The following is a 27,684-nucleotide window of genomic DNA, read 5'->3' as shown; positions in this document are numbered from 1 at the left end:
TTCCGCGTAGCCTTTTCTAGCTTTCAATGCCTTTTCTTAGGGGCACTCACGTTTTGTTTATTTTTGGTTTAAAACCTCTAAAGGCTTAGTTGACCACATGTGTGAACAGCACATTTTAGCTCTTAATTCTAAAATTGTATACACTACTGAATTGAGGTCTTATGGCTACTTATGTGGACACTTATACTACCATCTGGTGTTGTCAGAAGAGTATAACACACAATGTAACTCGGAGAAAAAAAAGTGTAAAAATAAGAAATAGCATGTCACTAAATATGAAGTACACGTTTGTTACTTATGGACTAAGTACATCATATAAAATGATGATTCTTAGTTTTTATTCTAATTAGGGTCCAATAAGACCAAAGAGAAATAAAAAAACATGTAAACAAACAACTTGGGCATTAAGAGGTTAAGCATTAGACACTTTTTTACCCGCACCTTATCACCCGCTGTTTCCGACATCTACAAAGCAATTAGCTACCTGCTGCCACCTACTGATATGAAAGAGTATTACACGGTTACTCTGTCGAGCTCTAGACAGCACCGACGCTCAACAACAAATCTTTTGCAGACTATAATTACTGGTTTGCAAAAAATATATTCCACCCAAATAGGTGAAATTACATAATTTCCACAGTGGTTGAAAAACACTGCCCTATAGTACTCAGTTGTAATAAACATTTCCACCACTTGTGTCAGTAATGAGAATTCCAAAGAAACAGAAGAAGTCTACAGCTAAAGTCATGGAAAAGTTTCATAAGCGCAAAAATTATGACTTAAGTGCATTTTAATTTAATTTGCATTAATTGTATTGACGGTCTATTTAGGAAACATTAAAATGTACTTATTAAATGTCGCTCAAATGTATTTAAAAAAAATACAATACAGGCCAATAGTTTGGACACACCTCATTCAATGTGTTTTCTTTATTTTCATGACTATTGTAGATTGTCACTGAAGGCATCAAAACTAAAGAATACAAAACATGTTTTCAGTTATTTCACCTTTTTTTTTTTTGTTAAGTACGTAACTCCACATGTGTTAATTTATTTTCTTCAAAATAGCCACCTTTTTGCTGTGATTACTCCTTTGCACACTCTTGGTGACTACCTCTTGAAGCTCATGGAGAGAATGCCAAGAGTGTGCAGAGGAGTAATCAGAGCAAAAAGGTGGCTATTTTGAAGAAACTGGAATATAAAACATGTTTTCATCATTTCCCCTTTTTTTTGTTAAGTACACAACTCCACATGTGTTCATTCAACGTTTTGATGTGACAATTTACAATGTAAATAGTCATGAAAATAAAGAAAACGCATTGAATGAGAAGGTGTGTCAAAATTTTTGGCCTGTAATGTATGTTTTATCTTTATTTAATAATCAATCAATCAATCAATGTTTACTTATATAGCCCTAAATCACTAGTGTCTCAAAGGGCTGCACAAACAACAACACAAACCACCACGACATCCTCGGTAGGCCCACATAAGGGCAAGGAAAACTCACACCCAGTGGGACGTCGGTGACAATGATGACCCAATGATGACTATGAGAACCTTGTAGAGGACGAAAGCAATGGATGTCGGGCGGGTCTAACATGATACTGTGAAAGTTCAACCCATAATGGATCCAACACAGCCGCGAGAGTCCAGTCCAAAGCGGATCCAACACAGCAGCGAGAGTCCCGTTCACAGCGGAGCCAGCAGGAAAAATGGATTCATACTTATATTAGCACTGTAATTATTGAACAAGATTTAAATCAAGAGTAAGATAACTAATTTAGTGTTAACATGTGAGTGTGTCCCAGGCTTCGGGCCCCAAGAAACCCTGAGGTAAACGCTACAACACCTGTGTCAAACTCAGGGCCCTGGAGCCAGAGGTGGCCCGCTTGTTAATTTTATGTGGCCCTAGAAATCCTAGAAATAATAATTATGTGTCTAATAATGCATATTGTACCTTTTTGACTGTACTTGAATGTATAATAGACTGTATTTATATTAATTCCATGTGAATAATGCTCTATAATAGACTGTATTTATGTTATTCACAGTTGAATAATAGATTGTATTTGTTATTCGCACGTGAATAATGCTGTATAATAGACAGTATTTATATTATTCCCATGTGAATAATGCTCTATAATAGACTGTATTTATGTTATTCACATGTGGATAATGTGGTATAATACTGTATTTATACTATTTACATGTGAATAATGTTGTATAATATACTTTTTTTTTATATTATTCACATGTGAATAATGCTGTATAATAGACGGTATTTATATTATTCATATAAAAAAAACTACCCTAGTGTTTATTGTCTCCTGTGAGCGAACTGTGGTGATGAATTTCCCCCAGGGATCAATAAAGTACTTTCTATTCTATTCTATTCTATACTATTCTATCAATAAAGTACTGTAACTTTTCTTATTAAATGTATTATTTCTTTCCATTTTGGCAGAAAAAAAATAAATGCACTACATGTAATCACAAATTATATTAAGTTAAATATTGTGTAATTATGCTGAAAAATATTAAAAATTCTAACCATTTTTAAATAGAAATAATTACAAATAATTATGATTTCAAGTTATCAATGAAATGGTGCAATGTAAAAGTCGCAATATATTTCATGGTAAAATTTTGAAATTTACTGTGGTTTTTAAAGCATTTTTCTCAGAAAAACTGGACTTTTTCTTTACTGTAATAAACTGAGGTGCCGTTATGGCATTTACAGTAATACACCGAAAAATCTACAGTTTTTATGATTTGCGGTAAAAAACAAAAAACAGACAAACTGGCAGCTCAGGTGCCAAAATTTTACTGTAAAATTGAAGTTTTTTAAATTTTACATTAAAAAAACAAATGCACATTTTAAAGTCGAATTCCGGCAACTGAGCTGCTTTTTTTTTTTTTTTTACCATAAAAACAGCAGTACTGTTTTTCCATTTACAGTAATATACACTACATTTTGAGGTGAAACTATTGCAACTTAGCATTTTTTTTTTTTTTTACTTAGACTTAGAAAAACATTATTGATCTACAAAGGAAATTGTTCCACACAGTAACTCAGTTACAAAGGATGGAAAGTGTAAGGATGGAAAGAATAATGCAGGTATTAAGTCGACTAAAAATGTACCATAGTAGCAATATAAAGTATAACATATACATGTATTATTTACATATTATATATACAGTATTTAATATACACTGATATATTATTATATAATATTTTTTATTTTTAGAAACAAAAAAAACTGAAGTTGTCAGGTAATGGACAGATATCATCAATTGCATTTACATTTTAGTTTCTAAAAAAATATACAAAAAAAAAATGCATTAAAAAATGTGTAATAATAGTATTCCCTGTTAGAAGTGGCCCTTCTGGGGCCAAACAAAACTGCCATATGGCCCTCAGTAAAAACAACACTTTAACACCTCTGCTCAACAATCCCTGCATCAATATTTATTGTTATGCTGAAATGATTACACTAGTCTTTGTTTTTTAAATGCCACAACACTGCCACCTTGCGGCCATGCTTGCTGATGCAATGCCCTGTCATGACCTGTTGCCCACTTGGTTCGTCCCCAGGAGGAGAGATGTTTGTTGGCCTTTACACCGACTATTGGGAGAACGACGCCGCCTTGTGCCGCCTCAACAACCGCACCTACACACGCACCGAGAGAGACGACAGGCAGCAACTCAACGGTTTGTTCAGTCGATCTTTTTGCTGGGAATATACGGCAGTGCTTCAATTTACAAGCTGAATATATATATGTATATATATACATATACCGTATTTCCTTGAATTGCCGCCGGGGCGCTAATTAATTTAAAACCTCTTCTCACTCCTGCGCTTACCAAAGGCGTGCGGTAAAAGTAAGCATGTGCTAATTATTTTAAAACCTCTTCTCACTCCGGCACTTACCAAAGGTATGCAGTAAACATTCGAGTGTGATGTACGCATGGACCTTAAATCCTACTGAATCCTACTTAATCTTCTTCCCTTTATGCGATTTCAAATTACCGGTGTTGAAATCAGCCTCCTCCATTTTGAAAATGACGACAAGGGAAGTGTCATTCGTGACGTCACGAGTTTGACCAGGCAGTAATACTAAGCATGCGCTAATTATTTTGGGAAGAGAGTTTGACCCGGCAGTAATTCAAGGCAGGCGCATACTATATGCCCTGCGGCAATTCAAGGAAGGAAATACGGTATATATATATATACACATACATATATATATACACACACATACACTGTATATATACATACATAAATATATATATATACACATTACATAAATATATATATATATATATATACATACAAACATACATACACATATACATGTATATATACATACATATACATGTATATATATATATATATACATGCATATCTATATATATATATATATATATATATACACACACATACACTGTATATATACATACATAAATATATATACACATTACATAAACATATATATATATATACATACATACAAACACATACACATATACATGTATATATATACATGTATATATACATACATATACCTGTGTGTGTGTGTGTGTGTGTGTGTGTGTGTGTGTGTGTGTGTATATATATATACACACATACATACATACGTCCATATATGCGCAACCACACACACACACACACACACACACATATATATATATATACGCACGCATATATTTATATGTATGTATATATATATATATATACATACATATATATATATATATACATATATACATACATACATACATACATACATACACACATACATATATATATATATATATATATATATATATATTTTTTTTTTTTTAATGTATATATATATATATATATATATGGTCAGGAAAAAACACAGAGGCTATGTCATCCCTACAAGCCTGTTTTTATATATATTGTAGCTAGATAGATAGTACTTATTGTTATATTTCAGTCTACCCCAGTACTGAGTACTATATAACAGATAAACCACAGAACCCTTAATAATCAAGTTTTGATGTATTGCGAGATTCTGTTTGAATCTGGAATGGAATCAAATCCAATGGTCAGTTGTTGTAAGATTCACATTCCCAATGATTATTATGGGCCTGCTTGGTAGAGCTGATCGTCAAACAACAGTTATTAGTTTGGGCCAAATAAATCCAGTTGACCGGAGACTTCTCACCCAGGTCCTTATCCTCGTCCTCCACAAAACAAAAAGTCTCACTGACCTTACCACACATGTCTGACCACGTCCTCTGTCCTCAGAAGCCAGATTCGTGGGCTCGGAAGTCATCCCTGACAACGACGACAAAGACGACGACAAGGTTTACTTCTTCTTCACCGAACGCGAGGTGGATGCCGACGGGATGAAAAAGGCCGTCTACACCCGCGTCGGTCGGGTCTGCTCTGTACGGGTTTGATTTCCTGACACAATGAGTCGTGCAAGCAAAGTGCCAAGAGTGTTGGTCCATCCTCCATGTTTTTCTCAACCCCTCAGAACGACCAAGGAGGACAGAGGATGCTGGTCAACAGATGGAGCTCTTTTCTAAAAACCCGCCTCGTCTGCTCCGTGGCTGGACCCGACGGACTCGACACACACTTTGATTTACTCGGTGAGGACGTGTGTGTGCACCGAAACCTGCTTGAATGACATGTTTACATTCAATATGTATGGATGCCCTCCTTACACACAATAATCTGCTTTTACAGCACCTTATAAACATGTCAAAAGGCCAAACTGGATTTGATCCAGAATACATAGTACTTTGTTTGGCATTATAGCGTAGATAATATAATTTGCTAGATGATATATTGTCCTACAAATGATCGCCCGTAAACAATATGTGTCATGGTTGTGTGTTGGTCCGGACCCCAAAAACCAAAACAATGAAATAGTTTCGCACGGAAGTGCACGGGAAGCATAGGGAAAGCTATGCACATTTTAGTAGTAAAGTGATCTAACCCTGTTTTACTGACAAGGCTTAAACTGGACTATTTTTAGACTTTTGCCCATGGTTCACAATCCATTTTAAAATCATTTTGGAAGAAAATGTTGCATGTGTTGAGTTTTTGCAGGGTTTTATGCCACAAAAAAGGCATAACAAATTTTAAAAACCCTAAACTTTTCACTGACAAATAGATCTGAAGTTAATCTAGAGGCCAGAGGGTTGAAAGTACGTTTGTAGAAACATTTTTAAAGCTTTAAAAAATAACAATGAATTAAAATCAATGGTGTTATAAATTATTGACATATTTAAGGCTCCAATTACTTCAACTTAAATAATCCACTTTAAAATAATGTTGGAGGAAAACATTGCATTTTTTGTGTTTTTGCAGGGATTTATTTGACAAAAAAGGCACAAAACATAAAAAAATAAAACATATTTTTTTACTTAAAAAAATAAAAAAATAAATAAAATAATAATAAAAAAAAAATTAAACATATTTTTTTAAACATATTTTATTATTGACATATAGGATTGAAAGTAAAAACATATTTTAATCTCATTGCTTAACCAATAATACATTTAAATAGACTTATTATTGATATATTTAAGGCTCCAATTACTTCACTTAAATATCACACTTTGAAAACTTTCTGGGGGGAAATATCGCATATGTTGTGTTTTTACAGGGTTTTATTCCACAAAAAGGCATAAAAAAATTTAAATAACCAAACATTTTAATTGATAAATAGGTCTGAAGTTAATGTAGAGACCTTGAATGTAAAAACATTTTTGAATCTGTCATTGCTCAAACAATAATAATGAATTAAAATCAATGATGGTGTAAATTATTGATACATTTAAGGCTCCAATTACTTCAATTTAAATAATCCACTTTAAAATAATTTTGGAGGAAAAGATTGCATTTGTTGTGTTTTTGTAGGATTTTATTTGACAAAAAAGGCATATAAAACATTATATATATATATATATATATATATATATATATATATATATATATATATATATACATATATATATATATATATATATTTATTTATTTTTTTTTAATTGATCTATTGATCTAGAGACCTAAGGATTGAAAGTAAAATATTTTTAAATCTCTCATTGCTTAAACAATAATACATTTAAATAGTGTTATGAATTATTGATATATTCAACTTCTAATTACTTCACTTAAATATTACACTTTGAAAACCTTCTAGGGGAAAATATTTTGTTTTTGCAGGGTTTTATTTCACAAAAAGGCATAAAACATAAAAATAAAAAAAATAATAACTTTTTAAGGACAATTAGATCTTAAATTAATCTAGAGACCTAATGGTTGAAAGCAAAAACATTTTTAAAGATGACCTTGCTACAAAAATAACAATTAATTAAAATCAATGGTGTTATAAATTATTGGTATATTTAAGGCAAAAAAGGCATAAAACATATAACACACACACATTATATATATATATATATATATATATATATATATATATATATATATATGTATATGTATATCTATATATATGTATATCTATAGATGTATATATACATACATACATACATACATATATATATATATATATATATATATATATATATATATATATATATATATTAACAGATAGATCTGAAGTTAATCTAGAGACCTAAGGATCAAAAGTAAAAATATTTTGAAATCTGTCATTGCTTAAATAATACTACATTTAAATAGTCTTATGAATTATTGATATATTTAGGGCTCCAATTACTTCACTTAAATATCACACTTTGAAAACTTTCTAGGGGAAAATATTGCACATGTTGTGTTTTTGCGGGGTTTAATTCCACATAAAGGCATAAAACATGAAAAAAAACCACCTTATTTATTGACGAACAGATCTGAAGTTAATATAGAGACCTAAGGGTTGAAAGTAAAAACATTTTTAAATCTGTCCTTGCTCCAAAAAAAATGGTGTTATAAATTATTGACATATTTAAGGCTCCAATTACTTCAACTTAAATAATCCACTTTAAAATAATTTTGGAGGAAAATATAACATTTGTTGTGTTTTTGCAGGGTTTTATTTGACAAAAACGGCATAATCTATTTAAAAACATTATTTATATATATATATATATATATATATATATATATATATATATATATATATATATATATATATATATATATATATATACATATACATATATCTATACACACACATATATATGTATATATATGTATATACATATATATATATCTATACACACACATATATATGTATATATATATACATACATACATACATACATATATATACATATATATATATATATATGTATATATATATATATATATATATATATATATATATATATATATATATATATATATATATATATATATATATATATATATATATATATATATATATATATATATATTTTATTCTCATTGACGGATAGATCTGAAGTTAATCTAGAGACCTAAGGATTGAAAGTAAAAACATTATTAAGACTCTCATTGCTTAAACAATAATACATTTAAATAGTCTTATGAATTATTGATATATTTAAGGCTCCAATTACTTCACTTAAATATTACACTTTGAAAACTTCCTAGTGGAAAATATTGCATCTGTTGTGTTTTTGCAGGGTTTTATTCCACAAAAAGGCATAAAGCATGAAAAAAACAATACGTATTTTATTGACAAATAGATCTGAAGTTAATCTACAGACCTAAGGGTTGAAAGAAAAAACATTTTTAAATCCGCCCTTGCTCAAAAAATATTATTATTGATTGATAAATGAATCGATTATTGATATATTTAAGGCTCCAATTACGTCACCTTAAATAATCTTTTTTTTTTTTGAGGAAAATATTGCAAAAGTTGTGTTTCAAAGGTTTTATTTAACAGAAAAAAAATAAAAATAAAATTGACGGATAGATCTGAAGTAGATCTAGATATTTAAGCATTAAATAATAATAATAATAATAATAGTATGACTAGTTTGTAAGATTTTTTATAACTGAGATCCTTTTTGGTTCCCCAGAATCACAATTGAAGAAAGCCCTGCTATTATAAAAATAAAATAAAAATAAAAAAATCAATAATTTAAAGGTTTTGAAAATGAAATAATTCAAAATGCTTTGATTTCTCAGTGTGAAAAGTTTGGTTATAAAACAAATTATTTTTTTTTTTTACATTTTTGAACGCACGTTTGTGCAATGACTGCATTCATACATGATCAGTGCAATCATGTTTTGTCTTTAGTCGCATGAGTTAGCACGTTAGCTTTCACAGCCCTCTTAAAATTACATTTCATGTCACATATGACATCGTTTTTTTTTAATCGAAGCGAAACTGCTGCCAAACGCACCGTATGCTGAAAACCACCAACAAGTCAAAATAATGTCAACAAAACTCACAATTTCAGAGGACGTCTACGTTCTGACGAACAAAGACAAGAAATCCCCAGAAATCTTTGGTCTCTTCAGCACAACAAGGTGAGGTCGACTTCATCAAATCCCCACAACGTTATTGGTAATGCCAATTATTGATCCGGTATTGTCCTGCAGTGCGGTGTTTAAAGGCTACGCGGTGTGTGTCTACCACATGGACGACGTCAGAGCGGCGTTCAACGGTCCCTTCGCCTTCCGAGAAAGACCCGAGCATCACTGGATGCCCTCCGAGGACAGGGTTCCTTACCCCCGACCCGGATCTGTAAGTCGGTCATGCATTCCTAGAAAACATACCGTTGAAAACTCTGAATACTCACACCGACAGGTCCCGGACATGGTGCTTTGTCGTCATCAAACAGTTTCTAAATGCGTGGACTTATTGACATTTATTAAACAGACGAGAAGCAAGGAATCATGCAGAGACAGAGTTCAATTTGGCTCAATGAGGAGACACATGTTTTGGGCTGTATTGTAGTTAGAGATCCAAACTATGTTCTGAAAGTCCAGCTTCCTCTATTTATTTGGGAGGTCCCTGGTAAAATCACTGAAGCTGTCGCTGAGGGAAGGGGATAATCTCGACAACTCCAGTTGGACAAAATAAATTATTATAAATTGTGTTTCTACCACATGGACGGTCCTTTCACCTTCCGAGAAAGAACCGAGCATCACCGAATGCCCTCCGAGGACAGGGTTCTTTACCCCCGACCCGGATCTGTAAGTCGGTCATGCATTCCTAGAAAACATACCATTGAACACTGCTGAATACTCACACCGACAGGTCCCGGATACGGTGCGTTGTCGTCATCAAACAGTTTCTCAATGCGTGGTCTCGTTGACAGTGTCTCAGGTTTAAACACCGATGACATCTATTAAACAGACGAGAAGCAAGGAATCATGCGGAAACAGAGTTCAATTTAGCTCAATGAGGAGACACGTGTTTTGGGCTGTATTGTAGTCACAGATCCAAACTACGTTCTAAAAGTCCAGCCCGCGAGTTTCCTCTATTTATTTGGGAGGTCCCTGGTTACATCACTGTATCTGTCGCTGAGGGAAGGGGGTAATCTCGGTGGCATGGCGTAGTGGGTAGAGCGTCCGTGCCAGAAACCTGAGGGTTCTAGGTTCGCTCCCCGCCTATTGACATCCAAATCGCTGCCCTTGTGTCCTTGGGCAGGACACTTCACCCTTGCCCCCGGTGCCGCTAACACTAGTGAATGAATGATGAATGAATGATAGGTGGTGGTCGGAAGGGCCGTAGGCGCAAACTGGCAGAGACGCTTCCGTCAGTGTACCCCAGGGCAGCTGGGGCTACAGATGTAGCTTACCACCACCAGGTGTGAATGAATGATGGGTTCCCACTTCTCTGTGAGCATCGAATAATAGAAAAGTGCGATATAAATCTAATCCATTATTATTATTATTATCTCGACAACTCCAGTTAGACACAATATATGATTATATAAGAAATGCTGACACTGGTGATATCACTTTGTCTCTGCTCTGTCTGCGTCACGGCGGTGTTCGTCCTTGCCAGTCAGCAGGCCGATCCTGGACACAGACACTGATACTAGACCGGCTTGCAATCTTTTGGATTGCCACCTTTGCACAGACAAAGAAAAATACCACTTCAGCACAATTAATAATAACTATAGCAACAGCCCTTAAGCATAAGAGTTGTGTGATAATGTATACATAATTATTCTAACACAGTGTGCCAGCAAAGTGAGCGGCGGCGGCTTCTCCAGCTCCAAAGAGTTTCCAGATGAAGTTCTGCGCTTCGTGCGCGCTCACCCCGTCATGTACCGCTCCGTCGGACCGCAACACCAAAGACCCGTCTTCCTGCAGACGGAGAGAGGCGGCAGGAAGTTGACCCAGATTGCCGTTGACAGGGTCCAAGCCCAGGATGGACACTACCATGTCCTCTACATCGGCACAGGTGCAGACGCTATCTCTATCATTTTTTTTTTGTGTGTAGAAAAACTGAGATGACAGTACTTTGATCACTTTCAAAACTCATATAACATACTTCACATGCAAAAACAAGTTGGTATTTCTTCCTTTTGTTTTTTTTTAATGAAAGTTATTAGTTAAATTTTAGGACTAGATGGAACAATCCCATTATACAAAATAACCTGAGTAGAGGGGTAACAGTAGGCTACCTCCTTCGGAGCTGCTTCAAAGGGGTTATGGTGGAGGACCTGGTTGGGTGGGATTGGAAAATGGGGGACAGGGAGGAAGAGAGGGGGAAGGTGGTCAGCTTCATTAGAGTCCTCAGGTGGGCACCTTCCTTCTCCGATAGGCCCACGACACCTCCAGAGGGCTCATTAGCAACACCTGGCGTCTCAGGTGAGCCCCCCTCTGCTTTTAACCATTATGTGATGTGGGTCCTACGGAAAAGGGTGGAGTGCCATCAGCGGGTTGGGGAGGAGACCCTGCCCCAAGTGGAGGAGTTCAAGTACCTCAGAGTCTTGTTCACGAGTGAAGGAAAAGTGAATCGTGAGATCGACAGGCGGATCGGTGCGGCGTCTTCAGTAATGCGGATGCTGTATCGATCCGTTGTGGTGAAGAAGGAGCTGAGCCGAAAGGCAAAGCTCTCAATTTCCCGGTCGATCTATGTTCCCATCCTCACCTATGGTCATGAGCTTTGGGTTATGACCGAAGGGACAAGATCACAGGTACAAGCGGCCGAAAGTAGTTTCCTCCGCTGAGTGGCGGGGCTCTCCCTTAGAGATTGGGTGAGAAGCTCTACCATCCGGGGGGGTTTTCAACGTAAACCCGCTGCTCCTCCACATGGAGAGGAGCCAGATGAGGTGGTTTGGGCATCTGGTTAGGATGCTACCCGAATGCCTCCCTAGGGAGGTGTTTAGGGCACGTTCAACCGGCAGACCCAGGACACGTTGGGAAGAGTATGTCTCCTGGCTGGCCTGGGAATGCCTCGGGATCTCCCGGGAGGAGCTGGACGAAGTGGCTGGGGAGAGGGAAGTCTGGGCTTCCCTGCATAGGCTGCTTCCCCTGCGACCCAACCTCGGATAAGCGGAGGAAGTTAAATGGATGGATGGATGGTCTTACTTGAGCTCCAGATGTTGTGCCTCCACTTCACCCACAGCCACCGACTGGCTGTCTCTGCTTCTCCTGAGAGGTCTTTGACGGTGTTTCGCAGGGTTTGGCGTCAATCTCCAATGTCCTTAAGCAGCCTGATGGTTGTCCGGCCCACAAAACCTCTGCAGCCAACTTCCACTGGGCAGACCTTGGCTTTCCATCCATTCTGCTTAGCATCAACTGCCAGTTTGTTGTACTTAAGTCTTTTGCATTCGAATGCCTCCTCCACAGCAGCCTCCCAGGGAACCGTGAGTTCTATCATGTACACAATACACAGTGAGTAGGACCGGGCCACAAGGTCCGGTCTGAGGTTTGATCTGGCTATCTTTGAAGGAAAGCAGAGCTCTTGATCGAAATCCACCGCCATTTTTCAGTCACGAGCCCTTACGAGCTGGCGTATGTCTGGTATATGGCCTTTAGTGGACCCTGCACCTTCTCGGATGAACTGTCTTGTGGATGTATGATGTACTTTTGGTGGTTGGCAGGGTATTGATCTTCACTGTTCTGGCCTCTAACTTGGCTGCTAGACACTTCAGAACCTGGTTGTGCCGCCCTTGGGACAGACTTGTCTTGCAGCCAACGAGAATGTGTTTGAGGTTAGCTGGAGATGGACAAAGGGGGAATGTGGGGTCCTCTCTTTAACACCCTTGAAGGTCTGAGGGGGAGGGAAGGACATCATAAGTGAAGCGTAAGATGAAGCTGATGTGAACTGCCTCCGTGCCCTATAGCGCAATCCATGAGAGCGTTCTCCTCTCGACTCCTTCCCAGCTCATCCACTGTCCTTGCTGGACTTGTCAGACAGCCTTTGCACATCTTGTTGTCTGCACAATTTTTTTTAATAAAAGTTATGATATTTATCATTTTTTCCAGATGACTCGGCGGTGCTGAAAGTGATCACCATTTACAACCAAGAAACTGACACCATGGAGGAGGTTCTCCTGGAGGAGCTGCAAGTATTTAGGGTACGGATGTAACTTTTGGGACGGTGGTGGAAGGGTTAGTGCGTCTGCCTCACACTACGAAGGTCCTGAGTAGTCCTGGGTTTGCCTGTTCTCTCCGTGACTGCATGGGTTCCCGCCGGGTACTCCCGCTTCCTCCCACTTCCAAAGACATGCACCTGGGGATAGGTTGATTGGCAACACTAAATTGGCCCTACTGTGTGAATGTTGTCTGTCTATCTGTGTTGGCCCTGCGATGACGTGGCGACTTGTCCAGGGTGTACCCCGCCTTCCGCCCGATTGTAGCTGAGATAGGCTCCAGAACCCCCCCGTGACCCTAATGAGAATAAGCGGTAGAAAATGGATGAATCGATGGAGGTTACTATAGCTGGTTATTTGTTAGTATTTTAGACCACTATGATCACATAACGCTATAAATGTTTCAGGTAACCAAATAAACCAAGTACAATAGTTAAAAAAATAAAAATATAATGAGATAGGCGCCAGCGCCCCCCGCGACCCCGAAAGGGAATAAGCGGTAGAAAATGGATGGATGGATGTTATTATCATCGTGACTACTACTAATATTAATGACAAAATAAAATAGTGTGTTACTAGTTACTATAGGGCTACTATAATAGGATGACACTATAAATATTTCAGGTTAGTAAAAACATAAATAAAATGAAATAGTACAAATAATAATAATAGTAATAATATTAATACTACTATTATTATTATTATTATTATTATTATTATTATTATTATTATTATAATCACAGTGACTACTAATATTAATGACAAAATAAAATAGTGTGTTACTAGTTACTATAGGGCTACTATAATAGGAAGACACTATAAATATTTCAGGTTAGTAAAAACATAAATAAAGTGAAATAGTACAAATAATAATAATAGTAATAATATTAATACTACTACTATTATTATTATTATTATTATTATAATCACAGTGACTACTAATATTAATGATAAAATAAAATAGTGGGTTACTAGTTAATATAAGGCTACTACAGTTGGATGATACTATAAATATTTTAGGTCACTAAATTAAAAAAAAAAGTAAATTAGTAGAAATAACAATAATATTAATATTATCATTATCACAGTGACTAATAATATTAGTAGTCACAGTGACTACTAATGTCAGGTAATTAAATACATAAAATAAAGTACATTGATAATAATAATTATTATTATTATCATAACAATAATAACATTAAATATAATACTTTCCCATTATAATAAGCTAATATACTATTAAACATGCATGATGTTACTAGTTGGTTACTAATTACTAGTTACTACTACTACTACTTTAGGCTACTGTAATAGGATACTCTTAATATTTCTGGTAACTAAATATTCAACTAAAGTACAATTGAACTAAAAATAATAATAATATCATCACAGGGACTGTTAACATTAATGACAAAATAAAATAACGGGTTGCTAGTTACTGTAACACTACTATAAAAGGATGAGACTATAAATATTTCAAGTAAATAAATGCATGAAATAAAGTACATTACTAATTATTATTATTATCATTATTATCTTAACAATAATAATAACATTAAATCTAATACTTTCCTATCAGTAAACGCTAATGTACTATTGAACATGTTTGCGGTTACTAGTTGGTTACTACTACTTTAGGCTACTGTAATAGGATGATACTCTAAATATTTCAGATAATTAAATAAATAAAGTACAAAAGCAATGATATTAATTAAATGATATCATATGATATGTACTGTGGAACATGCATAAACATAGGCTACTATAATAGGACAATACTGTAAATAGTTCAGGTAATTCAATACATAAAATTAAGTATAATAATAATATTTTTTAGTAGGATTACTAATAAGGATAATAATGTCAGAGTAAGATGCTGAGAAGGAGGCAGGCATTGAATGAGAAAACATGATTTAATATAAATATTAAAACAAGAACTAACAAAAGGGGTACAATAATAAGTGCGAACGAGGCGGATAACCAACTAAGAGAGCTAGCATGGGAGCTAGAAAACAAAAGGAACTTAGCATGGAAGCTAGCAAAAACAAGAAGGGGCCTAGTGTGGAAGCTAACTGATAGCGAGCAGGAAAATAGAAGTCGTACTTGTAATATGAAAACAAACTGGAAGCAGGGAACACAAAACAGTAAGCTACAAACATCTAACAAATATAGCTTACCGCTACACTGCAAGGACTTCATACGGTACGACACGACAGGAGTGACGATACATGACAATAATCCAGCACATGTTCAAATAGGAGTGGGCTGATTGACACCAGGTGTGGCCAAGTGCCAATCAGCCACAGCTGAGTGGAAACAGCGCTCAGGGAGAAAGACGGGAAACCAACAAAATAAGAGCGCTGACAGGAAATACTACAAACACAGGAAAAAACTAGAACACAAACAAACTATGGGGGGGCCAGCCTGACAAATAATAAAAAATATGCTCAAAAAGGTACACCAATTCATATACTTTTTCAATTGTTCTTGTAATCAAAATAAAAAATAAATAAATAATGATAATAATAAAATACAATCTAAGAATGTACCAATTGAATGCAGCTGAGATAGGCTCCAGCACCCCCCCGTGAACCCCTGAAAGGAACAAGCAGTAAAAAAAATGGATGGATGCATGTTTTATATGCATGAAGTAGCTGGATTAAAAATTGCATATCGTTACGAATTACAATACAATACAGTTGTGTTATTGCATGATCTAAAACACAACATTTTCTAACAAAAATTTGTATTTTTGTAGGTTCCAACTGCAATAAAAGAGATCATCATATCTCCCAAAAGGGTAAGACTGTGGATACTTGCAGTTCTGCTTTGTCGCCACAAGATGAGAACCTTGCATCACTTTGCACGACTTCACACTCGGCGTCACTGAGGCTGCGAAAATCACGTCCATGTTTCCTGTGTCCCCCAGCAACACCTGTACGTGGGTTCAGACGTGGGCGTGGCCCAGGTCAAGGTGCACCAGTGTGACCTGTATGGCGCGGAATGTGCCGACTGCTGCCTGGCCAGAGACCCCTACTGTGCCTGGGACGGCCTCACCTGCTCCAGATACTACCCGGCTGGAGTCTACACCAAGAGGTACAGCGGGCCGGCCTTCCTGACGTAAATGTCAGCTGTTGCGTAATGCTCGACGTGCCCGCTTTCCAAAAAAAGTTGCCTCTCTGTTTGCTGTCTGTCAACAATCCTTTCATCGCCCGCCCCGTTTTTTTCTCGCTCCCCTTCATCTCAGCAGACGATTTAGGCGACAGGATGTTCGCCATGGCAACGCCGTCCAGCTGTGCAACGGGCTGCAAATCGATGGTGAGTGTAAAAGAGCAATGTGTGCTGCCTTCTGTTCCAAGAAAAGGCTGTCGTCTAAATATAAATACAGAAGTAGCTCAACCTATTTGCTTTGTGACAAAGCTCTGAACTAAAAAAACTTGCATCTTAAATGAACGAATGAATGAAATGAATCGAACTGACCCATGCAAAACGGCAGGATTTGAACATGGAACGTGCTTTTTTCATAACCAAAACAAAGTTTGACATAAGAAATGTTGTACAGAACTATACAGTAGAAAGACTAGAGCCCGAGATATTTTTTATTGTATTTCAGCAGTTTTCAAGACAGTTTAATTCACAAATATAGTATTCCGGATCCTGATTACGCTTATCAAAGCTCGGAGAATTATGGAGGATCATTATTTGGAGCAACAAAGTTTCGTTTTACCTGTACAATAAAGTCCTGTCCTATCCTACTGGGTGGCTAAGGTTCACAATCACAACAAAACAATATGTTCCCATTTTAACGTGACCAATGAGATTATTTTGGCATTTTATAAAAAAAATAAATAAGGCATATCATACAGTGGGGCAAAAAAGTATTTAGTCAGCCACCGATTGTGCAAGTTCTCCCACTTAAAATGATGACAGAGGTCTGTAATTTTCATCATAGGTACACTTCAACTGTGAGAGACAGAATGTGAAAAATCCAGGAATTCACATTGTAGGAATTTTAAATAATTTATTTGTACATTATGGTGGAAACTAAGTATTTGGTCAAACATTCAAAGGTCTCACTGATGGAAGAAGGTTTTGGCTCAAAATCTCAGGATACATGGCCCCATTCATTCTTTCCTTAACAGGATCAATCGTCATGTCCCCTTAGCAGAAAAACAGCCCCAAAACATGATGTTTCCACCCCCATACTTCACAGTAGGTGTGGTGTGCTTGGGATGCAACTCAGTATTCTTCTTCCTCCAAACACGACAAGTTGAGTTTATACCAAAAAGTTCTATTTTGGTTTCATCTGACCACATGACATTCTCCCAATCCTCTTCTGTATCATCCATGTATCCATTTTGGTATAAACTCAACTCGTCGTGTTTGGAGGAAGAAGAATACTGAGTTGCATCCCAAGAACACCACACCTACTGTGAAGCATGGGAGTGGAAACATCATGCTTTGGGGCTGTTTTAAGGGGACAGGACAAATGATCCGCATTAAGGAAAGAATGAATGGGGCCATGTATCGTGAGATTTTGAGCCAAAACCTCCTTCCATCAGTGAGAGTTTTGAATGGTTGACCAAATACTTATTAAAAAGTATTTACAATATATATATATATATATATATATATATATATATATATATATATATATATATATATATATATATATATATATATATATATATATATATATATATATATATATATATATATATGTATGTATATATATATATATATATATATATATATATATATATGCCCAAGATATTTTTTTTTTAATTTCAGGGGTTTTAAAGACTTTTTAATTCACAAATATAGTATTTTGGATTCTGATTACATTTATCAAAGCTCTGAGAATTATGGATGATCATTATTTGGAGCTACAAAGTTTTGTTTTACTCATGCAATGACAATAAAGTCCTGTCCTATCCTACTAGGTGGCTAAGGTTCACAATCACAACAAAACAATTTGTTCCCATTTTAACGTAAACAAAGAGATTATTTTTGGCTTTCAATGAAAACTTAAGCATAGCATAAGTCTGTTAAAAGTAGCAGCTGTAATGGGAGTCATTGGGTCTGAAAGAGAAAGTTTGTATACTTAAGTGGTTAAAATATATTGTAACAGCGTTGGAATCAAAAACACAAAGTCATTTTCTAAAAAAAAAACCTAACTCCTGAGAAAAATTTCAGACCCCTAATCTTTTCACTAAATAATCATATCCCACCAGGAATGCCCGTTTTGGGCATATCGCAAGGGTTAAAATAAAACAATTAGCCAAGAAACAGCTCTCAAAACACTCAAAGCACTTAAGTTGAGGTAACAGTGTACTCCAAATTCACATGCCAAGACTACTGTTTCCAAAGCACTTACCCTGCCTGTGTGCCCTCCAGACGAACAATGGCACAACGCTGAGGAGAAAACGGTGTTTGGCGTGGAGGGGAACAGCACTTTACTCAAATGTGTGCCTCGGTCGCTCCAGGCCAAGGTCCTCTGGTTCTTTCAAAAAGGCGAAGAGAAACAAGAGGTAAGTCTTATCAGTGGCGGGCTGTGTGTTCTCCACCTAGGTCTTAAGTGATGTCTTACTGTACTTTGTCCCACTCCAATAAATACCTCTCAAAATACAATCATTTATGTCGCCACATGACCACGGTTTGAAAAATACTATACAGAAACACACTTGCGGGGTCGGCCGACCTCGTCTCACAAGATCGAGTTTCTCTTTAAATATCCTTCTTGAAAATGCCCTTGCAAATATAACTTTGCCACCTAATCAACGCTTTGCTCGGCTTCTTTGCTGGTTAAAAAAGTGAGTACCGCTAATTTCTCCGCTGTCCGGGTATGGCTCCGGTGCCGCTTTCTGCTTTCGTAAATCACAACTTGTGATAATAAATAATTTTAAAAAACATATCGAAAGTGGGAAAATATATTTGAACTCACAATTTGTAACGGCCACTTGATGCCGTATACTGTAAGTCAATGGTACTGCTTGTAGTTGGTTGCTTCGAGTAGAAGTGGCAGGCAAACCATTTCACCTCCAGGACAGCTTAATTCGTTTCCGGCATCGGCCGACCTCGTCTCACAAGCTCTAGATTCTCATTAAATATCCTTCTTTAAAAAGCCCTTGCAAATATCATTTTGCTCTGCTTCTTTGTTGGTTAAAAAACAAGTACCGTTGATTTCTCAGCTGGCCGGGTATGGCTCTGGTGTCGCTTTCTGCTTTCGTAAATCACAACTTGTGATTGGATACTTGGGAGTGACAAGTGAGTATCCAATCACAGTCACGTTCAACGTAAGCCTACTGTCAACAATTCCTGATCTGAACAGGTATCGCGATTGTTGAGTGAAGGTTAATTCAGAAGGCCTCCGGCAGAATTCACAACAAGTGAGTACCGCTGATCTATCCGCTGTCCGGGTATGGCTCCGGTGCCACTTTCTGCTTTCGTATCCACTTTTGCGAGTATCCTGAAGAACTGTTCTTTTTCCTCGTGGGCAAATCCATGGTGACGAGCGGGTCATCTCCACCTCCCACGGACTGCGTCTGTTAAACTCGCATCGAACGTGGTACTGTCAAAACTAAAATAATTGTAAAAAAGATATTGACTGTGAAAAAAATACATTAAACTCACAATTTGTAACGGCCATTTGATTCTGTAAAAGCCATTGGTACCGCTTGTAGTTGGTTGATCCGTGTGGAAGTGGCAGGCAAACCATTTCAACGCCAGGACGGAGTAACTCGTTTTCGGCATCGGCCGACCTTGTCTCACAACATCTAGATTCTCATTAAATATCGTTCTTTAAAACGCCCTTGCAAATATCAACATTTTGCTCTGCTTCTTTGTTGGTTAAAAAAGTGAGTACCGCTGATTTCTCCGCTGGCCGGGTATGACACCGGTTCTGCTTTTGTAAATCACAACTTGTGATGGGATACTTGGGAGTGACAAGTGAGTATCCAATCAAAGCCACGTTCAACATAAGCCTATTTTCAACAACTCGTGATCTGAACAGCTATCGCAACTGTCTGATCTGAACAGCTATCGCAACTGTCTGTTAACTTAATGTTGGTTTAGAAGGCCATTTGATACCGTATAAGCCATTGGTATCGCTTGTAGTTGGTTGATTGGAGTGGAAGTGGCAGGCAAACCATTCCACCGCCAGGACTGCTTAACTCGTTTCCAGGGTCGGCCAACCTCGTCTCAGAAGATTAAGTTGTTTTTTTTAAATATCCTTCTTGAAAATGCCCTTGCAAATATATATCTGCCACCCAATCAACGATTTGCTCTGCTTCTTTGCTGGTTAAAAAAGTGAGTACCGCTGATTTCTGCGCTGTCCGGGTATGGCTCCAGTGCCACTTTCTGCTTTCGTATCCACTTTTGCGAGTATCCTGAAAAACTGTTATTTTTCCTCGTGGGCAAATCCATGGTGACGAGTGGGTCATCTCCACCTCCCACAGACTGGGTCTGTCAAACCCGCATCGGACGTGGTACTGTCAAAACTAAAATAATTGTAAAAAACATATTGACTGTGAAAAAAATACATTGAACTCACAATTTGTAACGGCCATTTGATTCTGTATAAGCCAGTGGTACCGCTTGTAGTTGGTTGATTTGTGTGGAAGTGGCAGGCAAACCATTTCAACACCGGGACAGCTTAACTCGTTTCCAGCATCGGCCGACCTCGTCTCACAAGATCTAGATTCTCATTAAATATCCTTCTTTAAAAAGCCCTTGCAAATATCAACAATTTGCGATGCTTCTTTGTTGGTTAAAAAAGTGAGTACCGCGGATTTCTCCGCTGGCCGGGTATGGCTCCGGTACCGCTTTCTGCTTTTGTAAATCACAACTTGTGATGGGATACTTGGGAGTGACAAGTGAGTATCCAATCACAGTCACGTTCAACGTAAGTCTATTTTCAACAACTCGTGATCTGAACAGCTATCGCAACCGTCTGTTAACTTAATGTTGGTTTAGAAGGCCATTTGATGCTGTATAAGCCATTGGTATCGCTTGTAGTTGGTTGATTGGAGTGGAAGTGGCAGGCAAACCGTTTCACCGCCAGGACTGCTTAACTCGTTTCCAGGGTCGGCCAACCTCGTCTCAGAAGATTACGTTGTTTTTTTTTTAAATATCCTTCTTGAAAATGCCCTTTCAAATATATATCTGCCACCTAATCAACGATTTGCGCTGCTTCTTTGCTGGTTAAAAAAATGAGTACCGCTGATTTCTCCGCTGTCCGGGTATGGCTCCGGTGCCACTTTCTGCTTTCGTATCCACTTTTGCGAGTATCCTGAAAAACTGTTATTTTTCCTCGTGGGCAAATCCATGGTGACGAGTGGGTCATCTCCACATCCCACAGACTGGGTCTGTCAAACCCGCATCGGACGTGGTACTGTCAAAACTAAAATAATTGTAAAAAACATATTGACTGTGAAAAAAATACATTGAACTCACAATTTGTAACGGCCATTTGATTCTGTATAAGCCAGTGGTACCGCTTGTAGTTGGTTGATTTGTGTGGAAGTGGCAGGCAAACCATTTCAACACAGGGACAGCTTAACTCGTTTCCAGCATCGGCCGACCTCGTCTCACAAGATCTAGATTCTCATTAAATATCCTTCTTTAAAAAGCCCTTGCAAATATCAACAATTTGCGATGCTTCTTTGTTGGTTAAAAAAGTGAGTACCGCGGATTTCTCCGCTGGCCGGGTATGGCTCCGGTACCGCTTTCTGCTTTTGTAAATCACAACTTGTGATGGGATACTTGGGAGTGACAAGTGAGTATCCAATCACAGTCACGTTCAACGTAAGTCTATTTTCAACAACTCGTGATCTGAACAGCTATCGCAACCGTCTGTTAACTTAATGTTGGTTTAGAAGGCCATTTGATGCTGTATAAGCCATTGGTATCGCTTGTAGTTGGTTGATTGGAGTGGAAGTGGCAGGCAAACCATTTCACCGCCAGGACTGCTTAACTCGTTTCCAGGGTCGGCCAACCTCGTCTCAGAAGATTACGTTGTTTTTTTTAAAATATCCTTCTTGAAAATGCCCTTTCAAATATATATCTGCCACCTAATCAACGATTTGCGCTGCTTCTTTGCTGGTTAAAAAAATGAGTACCGCTGATTTCTCCGCTGTCCGGGTATGGCTCCGGTGCCACTTTCTGCTTTCGTATCCACTTTCGCAAGTATCCTGAAGAACTGTTCTTTTTCCTCGTGGGCAGATCCATGCTGACGAGCGAGTCATCTCCACCTCCCATGGGCTGCTTCTGTTAAGCGTGAAAAGCTCGGACGCCGGCGTGTACGTCTGCCAGACCGTGGAACACGGATATGTGCACACCTTATTGCGCGTTGGCCTTCATGTACTGAGAGAAGAGACGCTGGAGTCGGCCATCCAAGGAAGCAAAGCCGGATCGTCCTGCCCGCCCCAGGGGGTCCCTGGCCTCACCCCCAGGACTCTGGTTCCACCCTCCTCCAACTCCAAGCAGTGGTACAAAGAGTTCCTCCAGCTGATTGGGTACAGGGATGCCCAGAAAGTGGAGGAGTACTGCGAGAGGGTGTGGTGCCCTGACAGGAAACGCAAAAAGACCAAAAGGAAGTTTGTTGCTTCGAGTGGCGAGAAGCGAGGCAAAGGGAGGGGAGAGGAAGGGTCCCATCGAGCCCCCAGGCACACCTGAGAACACTCGTCAATCTATTCTTGAAAGAATAAGTAGGCTATTGTACAAAAAAATGTAAATAGGGGGGTATTTAAAAAAAAATGCAAGTAATACGCCCTAAATCATGACATGAGGATGTTTTATCTCAGAGGTGCAAACTTTTTAAGTTCTAGTCACATAGGCTTTGGTCACTGGACCATTTTGGACATGAAGTTAAGTTAAAGTACCGATGATTGTCACACACACACACTAGGTGTGGCTAAATTATTCTCTGCATTCGACCCATCACCCTTGATCACTTCCCCTGGGAGGTGAGGGGAGCAGTGAGCAGCAGCAGTGGCCGCACCCGGGAATCATTTTTGGTGATTTAACCCCTAATTCCAACCCTTGATGCTGAGTGCCAACCAGGGAGGTAATGGCTCCCATTTTTTTTATAGTCTTTGGTATGACTCTGCCGGGGTTTGAACTCACAACCTACCCACCTATCTCAGGGCGGACACTCTAACCACGAGTTTACTGAGTAGGTTAAACACACACACACACACACACACACACACACACACACACACACACACTTTTTAACAAAAAAACAAGCACACACAAACACACACACACACACACTTTTTAACACACAAACAAACACACACAAACATAAACACATACAAAAATAAACTCACACAAACAAACACACACACAGTAACATATATAAACATAAACACACACACAAACATGAACACACACAAACATAAACACAAAAACATAAAAATAAAACACACACACAAACACAAACACAGAAACAAAGAGACACACAAACAATTATACAAACATAAAAATACACAAAAACACACACACACACTAACATACATAAACATAAACACACACACACAAACATAAACAGATTAACACAAACATAAACACAAACATAAACATACAAACATCAACACACAAACATCAACAAACACATAAACACACACAAAAAGATAAACATGAAACAAACACAAACACACAAACAAACACACACAAAAATACACACACAGACATAAACTCACACACAACCATACACAAACTTTCATACACAGATATTAACACACACACAAAACACACACAAACATACACACGCACAAACATAAACCAAAACATAAACACACACGGTAACAAACATATGCACAAACCCACACGAACATGAACACACACAAACATAAACACAAACAAACACACACACACACACACAAACTTAAACACGCAAACATCGACAAAAACATAAACACACACAGAAACAAACACATGCACAAACACACACACAGACACACACACACACACACAAGGACAAAAACAAACACACACACAAACATAAACACACACAAACACACACGCAAACATAAACACAGACAAACACACACAAACACACACATTAACACATACCAAAAAACACACACACACACACACACACACACACACACACACACACACACAAACCAAAACAAGGACATGGAATTTGACGAGGCTTTAAAATGCAGCACTTGCCCCCGTTTGGAGTCCCGAGTGACGGCATGATGTAAAGTGTGCAACACAACAAGAACACAAAGAAGCAGGTTGTTTGTGTATAAGAACACAAACCCTACAACACGGGTCCTGCGTGGATGCGGGTGAGTGAGTGGGTGTTGATGAGGCCATTGATCCGTGGAAAAGGAAACACTGTAAACAGCAGCGCCTGTGGACGCCTGTGGACTCCTTTGGGCTCCTGTGGGCTCCTCTGGGCCCACCTGGTCAATCCACTGTCCTGGTGCTGTGAACACTGCATGTGTATCTCACTGGACAGAAACTAACATGTGCTACATATTATTATTGTTATTATTATTATTATTATTATTGCAATGCCGGTGTATGATGATAACTTATTCCCTTGTTTTTATTTCGATGTCATGAACTGGAAAATGTCATTCTGTGTTTGTTTTGCTTCTGATCCTCGAGTTTGAGTTATGTGTACAGTAAGTCCACAGCCCGTACAGTACAACCACTATTAGAAAATATATACGTCAGAAACATGATTTTTTTTTTTGTATTATATGTCCTGATCGCAGTGGAAATAAAGCACTTGTAAAAAGCTGTTACTGTAAATACGTTATAGTTCTATGGATGCTAGTACAGTACAGTGCCTAGAATTAATAGGAAGGACATTTTGAGTAATCATAAACTATCTCACGTTTTTGAAATATTTGTTATTAGAACTACTCAAGAGACAAAACTGGAGGAATGAAAGTGTCAAGTATTGGTGGTGACGAAGCCCAAGATGCAGAGATGGCAGGTAAGGTGCAGGAAAACATGATTTAATGTCTGTAAAATACAGGAAAAACACAAACCAGGAAGTAGAAGACAGGAAATAGGATACCAGGTGAACAGGAAACAGCATACAGCTAGCAGCTTACAGCAAACAGTGACAATGCTCCAGCCCTGACTGGAGGGCGAGGCAGGTCTAAATAGCAGCCGGCTGATTGACAGCAGGTGTGGCCAGGTGCCAATCAGACGCAGCTGAGGGTAAACAGTCTCAGGGAGACGAGCAGGAAACTGAACCAAAATAAGAGCGCCGACAGGAAATAAAAACAAACACAGAGGAAAAAGCAAAACAAAACCAAACTGTCAGTGACAAACCTGACAGAAACATGTGTATGCTGTAAATTAGAGTAGTCATTTTGCAGCTGGCTCAGCAGTGTAGATGTATGATCAACACACAGCCCTTATTGTGGAAATATCTGGCAACACAACTGAGGAGCAGCAAAACTGAAAGTTTATGTTTGTGTATGCACATTATATCAACAACGTTCTTGTATTTGTTCCCTTCTTGAGACCACTGAAAAATCAGAATCAGAATCAGAATAGTTTTTTATTGCCATTGTTTGTGAACGGGTTCATATAACACAGAATAGAATAATAATAACACATATACATATATATATACACACATAAAAATGCCTACCTCTTTAGGACCACTCTTTCTAAACGGATAAAGATTTGTATTTACAACAATAATAATATATACATACTATGCAAATTTAAAAAAATGTAAGTTTTATTTAAATTTTTTTGTTTGTATTTGGTTTTGATCGTCATTTACTTCAAGTTATTACAGTATGTCTCCATATAGATACACACATACACGCACATAAATATATATATTTCATTTATACATATATACAATTTTTTTAAGTATATATATATATATATATATATATATTTATACATACATACATACACACACATATATACATGTATATATATACACACATTTAAATATACATATATGTATACAAATATACATATATATATATATATATATGTATATATATATATATATATATATATGTATATGTATATATACACACACACGCACACACATATATATATATATATATATATGGCGAGTTTTTTCGGTAATGAACAGGGAAGTCCTTCTTAAGCTGCCGTCTTGTTTTATCATATGTTGCTGCCTTTGCCCCTGCCAATATTTACTTTTGTATACACATTAAATCAACAAAAAAATCCTGACTTTGGAGCAATGTTCACGGACTCTAGTATTTGGCTCTCCATTAGATGCAATGGTTTTCCGTATTGGGTCCATGATTTATGTCCTCATATGGAAAGGTACTTCTCCTAGTAAATGACTCAACAAGGGTAGAAACACACACACACACACACACACACACACACACACACAAACATGATCAACTCCTGAAAAAACAATCAATGAGTGCAGATTACACCCAGCCGTGTGCAAAGAGAAACCCAACAAATGAAACAGTTGGAAAATTAATATCGCTCAGTCATGCAAAACAAGTCATTTTCTTCATTGCTGTGTGAACCCCCCCCCCCCACCCCCCCCCCCCCCCCCCCCCACCCCATGATGTGACGCTTTGTCGGGAAATGGAGAAAAATAACTATTCCATCAGCTGCTTCTGATGGCATTACTCACAGCATTATGCAATGTACCGGGCATGCCACGGAGAAACCACTCGATTGTTTTGTCGTATTCACAAGTCCAGACAATACACCTGTTAAAAGTGCAACTCAATACACTTATAGAGCCTTAATACAGTCGTGGTCTAACGTTGACATACGCTTGTAAAGATCATAATGTCATTGCTGTCTTGAGTTTCCAATCATTTGGACATCATCTGACCACAGAACTTTCCTACAGAAGGTCTTATCTTTGTCCATGTGATGTCAGATGAAACAAAAAATGGAGCTGTTTGGCCACAATAGCCAGCAAGTTTGTAAGTATAAAGTGCCTGGCACAGTTGTGTCACTGCCATGATCAGGAAAAAAACACAAGCTATCACCTGCTGCTAAGAGAAAATTGATCAGGATTCAACCCAGAACCAACAAAAAGCAGGTCTGCGATGATTTGGAAGATGCTGGAACACAGGTGTCAGTGTCCGCAGTCAAGCGTGTTTTGCATCGCCATGGACTGAGAGGCTACCATGCAAGAAGGAAGTCCTTGCTCCAGAAGCGACACCTTAGGGCTCGTCTAGAGTTTGCCGCTGATCA

At 37.7% G+C, this 27,684-nt stretch overlaps 1 protein-coding gene across 2 annotated transcripts in view; it reads left to right on the top strand.

Moving 5' to 3' along the window:
* The window catches only part of sema3e (sema domain, immunoglobulin domain (Ig), short basic domain, secreted, (semaphorin) 3E), an 89,116-nt gene extending 63,870 nt beyond the window's left edge, over nt 1–25,246 (top strand). Inside the window, exons 6-17 of one of the 2 annotated variants that reach the window (XM_061916790.1) lie at nt 3,595–3,711; nt 5,279–5,421; nt 5,511–5,625; nt 9,391–9,460; nt 9,533–9,677; nt 11,123–11,348; nt 13,382–13,473; nt 16,247–16,288; nt 16,418–16,584; nt 16,736–16,806; nt 18,886–19,019; nt 22,711–25,246. In XM_061916790.1, the coding sequence (XP_061772774.1) occupies nt 3,595–3,711; nt 5,279–5,421; nt 5,511–5,625; nt 9,391–9,460; nt 9,533–9,677; nt 11,123–11,348; nt 13,382–13,473; nt 16,247–16,288; nt 16,418–16,584; nt 16,736–16,806; nt 18,886–19,019; nt 22,711–23,163 (1,775 nt within the window). In that variant the 3' untranslated portion in view covers nt 23,164–25,246. The remainder of the gene's footprint in view (nt 1–3,594; nt 3,712–5,278; nt 5,422–5,510; nt 5,626–9,390; nt 9,461–9,532; nt 9,678–11,122; nt 11,349–13,381; nt 13,474–16,246; nt 16,289–16,417; nt 16,585–16,735; nt 16,807–18,885; nt 19,020–22,710) is intronic. The other variant, XM_061916791.1, reaches the window with a different exon arrangement.
* Nucleotides 25,247–27,684: the final 2,438 nt, after the last annotated feature.

Source organism: Nerophis ophidion, linkage group LG12 (genome assembly GCF_033978795.1).
Source record: "Nerophis ophidion isolate RoL-2023_Sa linkage group LG12, RoL_Noph_v1.0, whole genome shotgun sequence".
NCBI classification, from domain to species: domain Eukaryota; kingdom Metazoa; phylum Chordata; class Actinopteri; order Syngnathiformes; family Syngnathidae; genus Nerophis; species Nerophis ophidion.
Note: the sequence above shows the minus strand (reverse complement) of the source record. Positions and strands in the feature narration are given on the sequence as shown.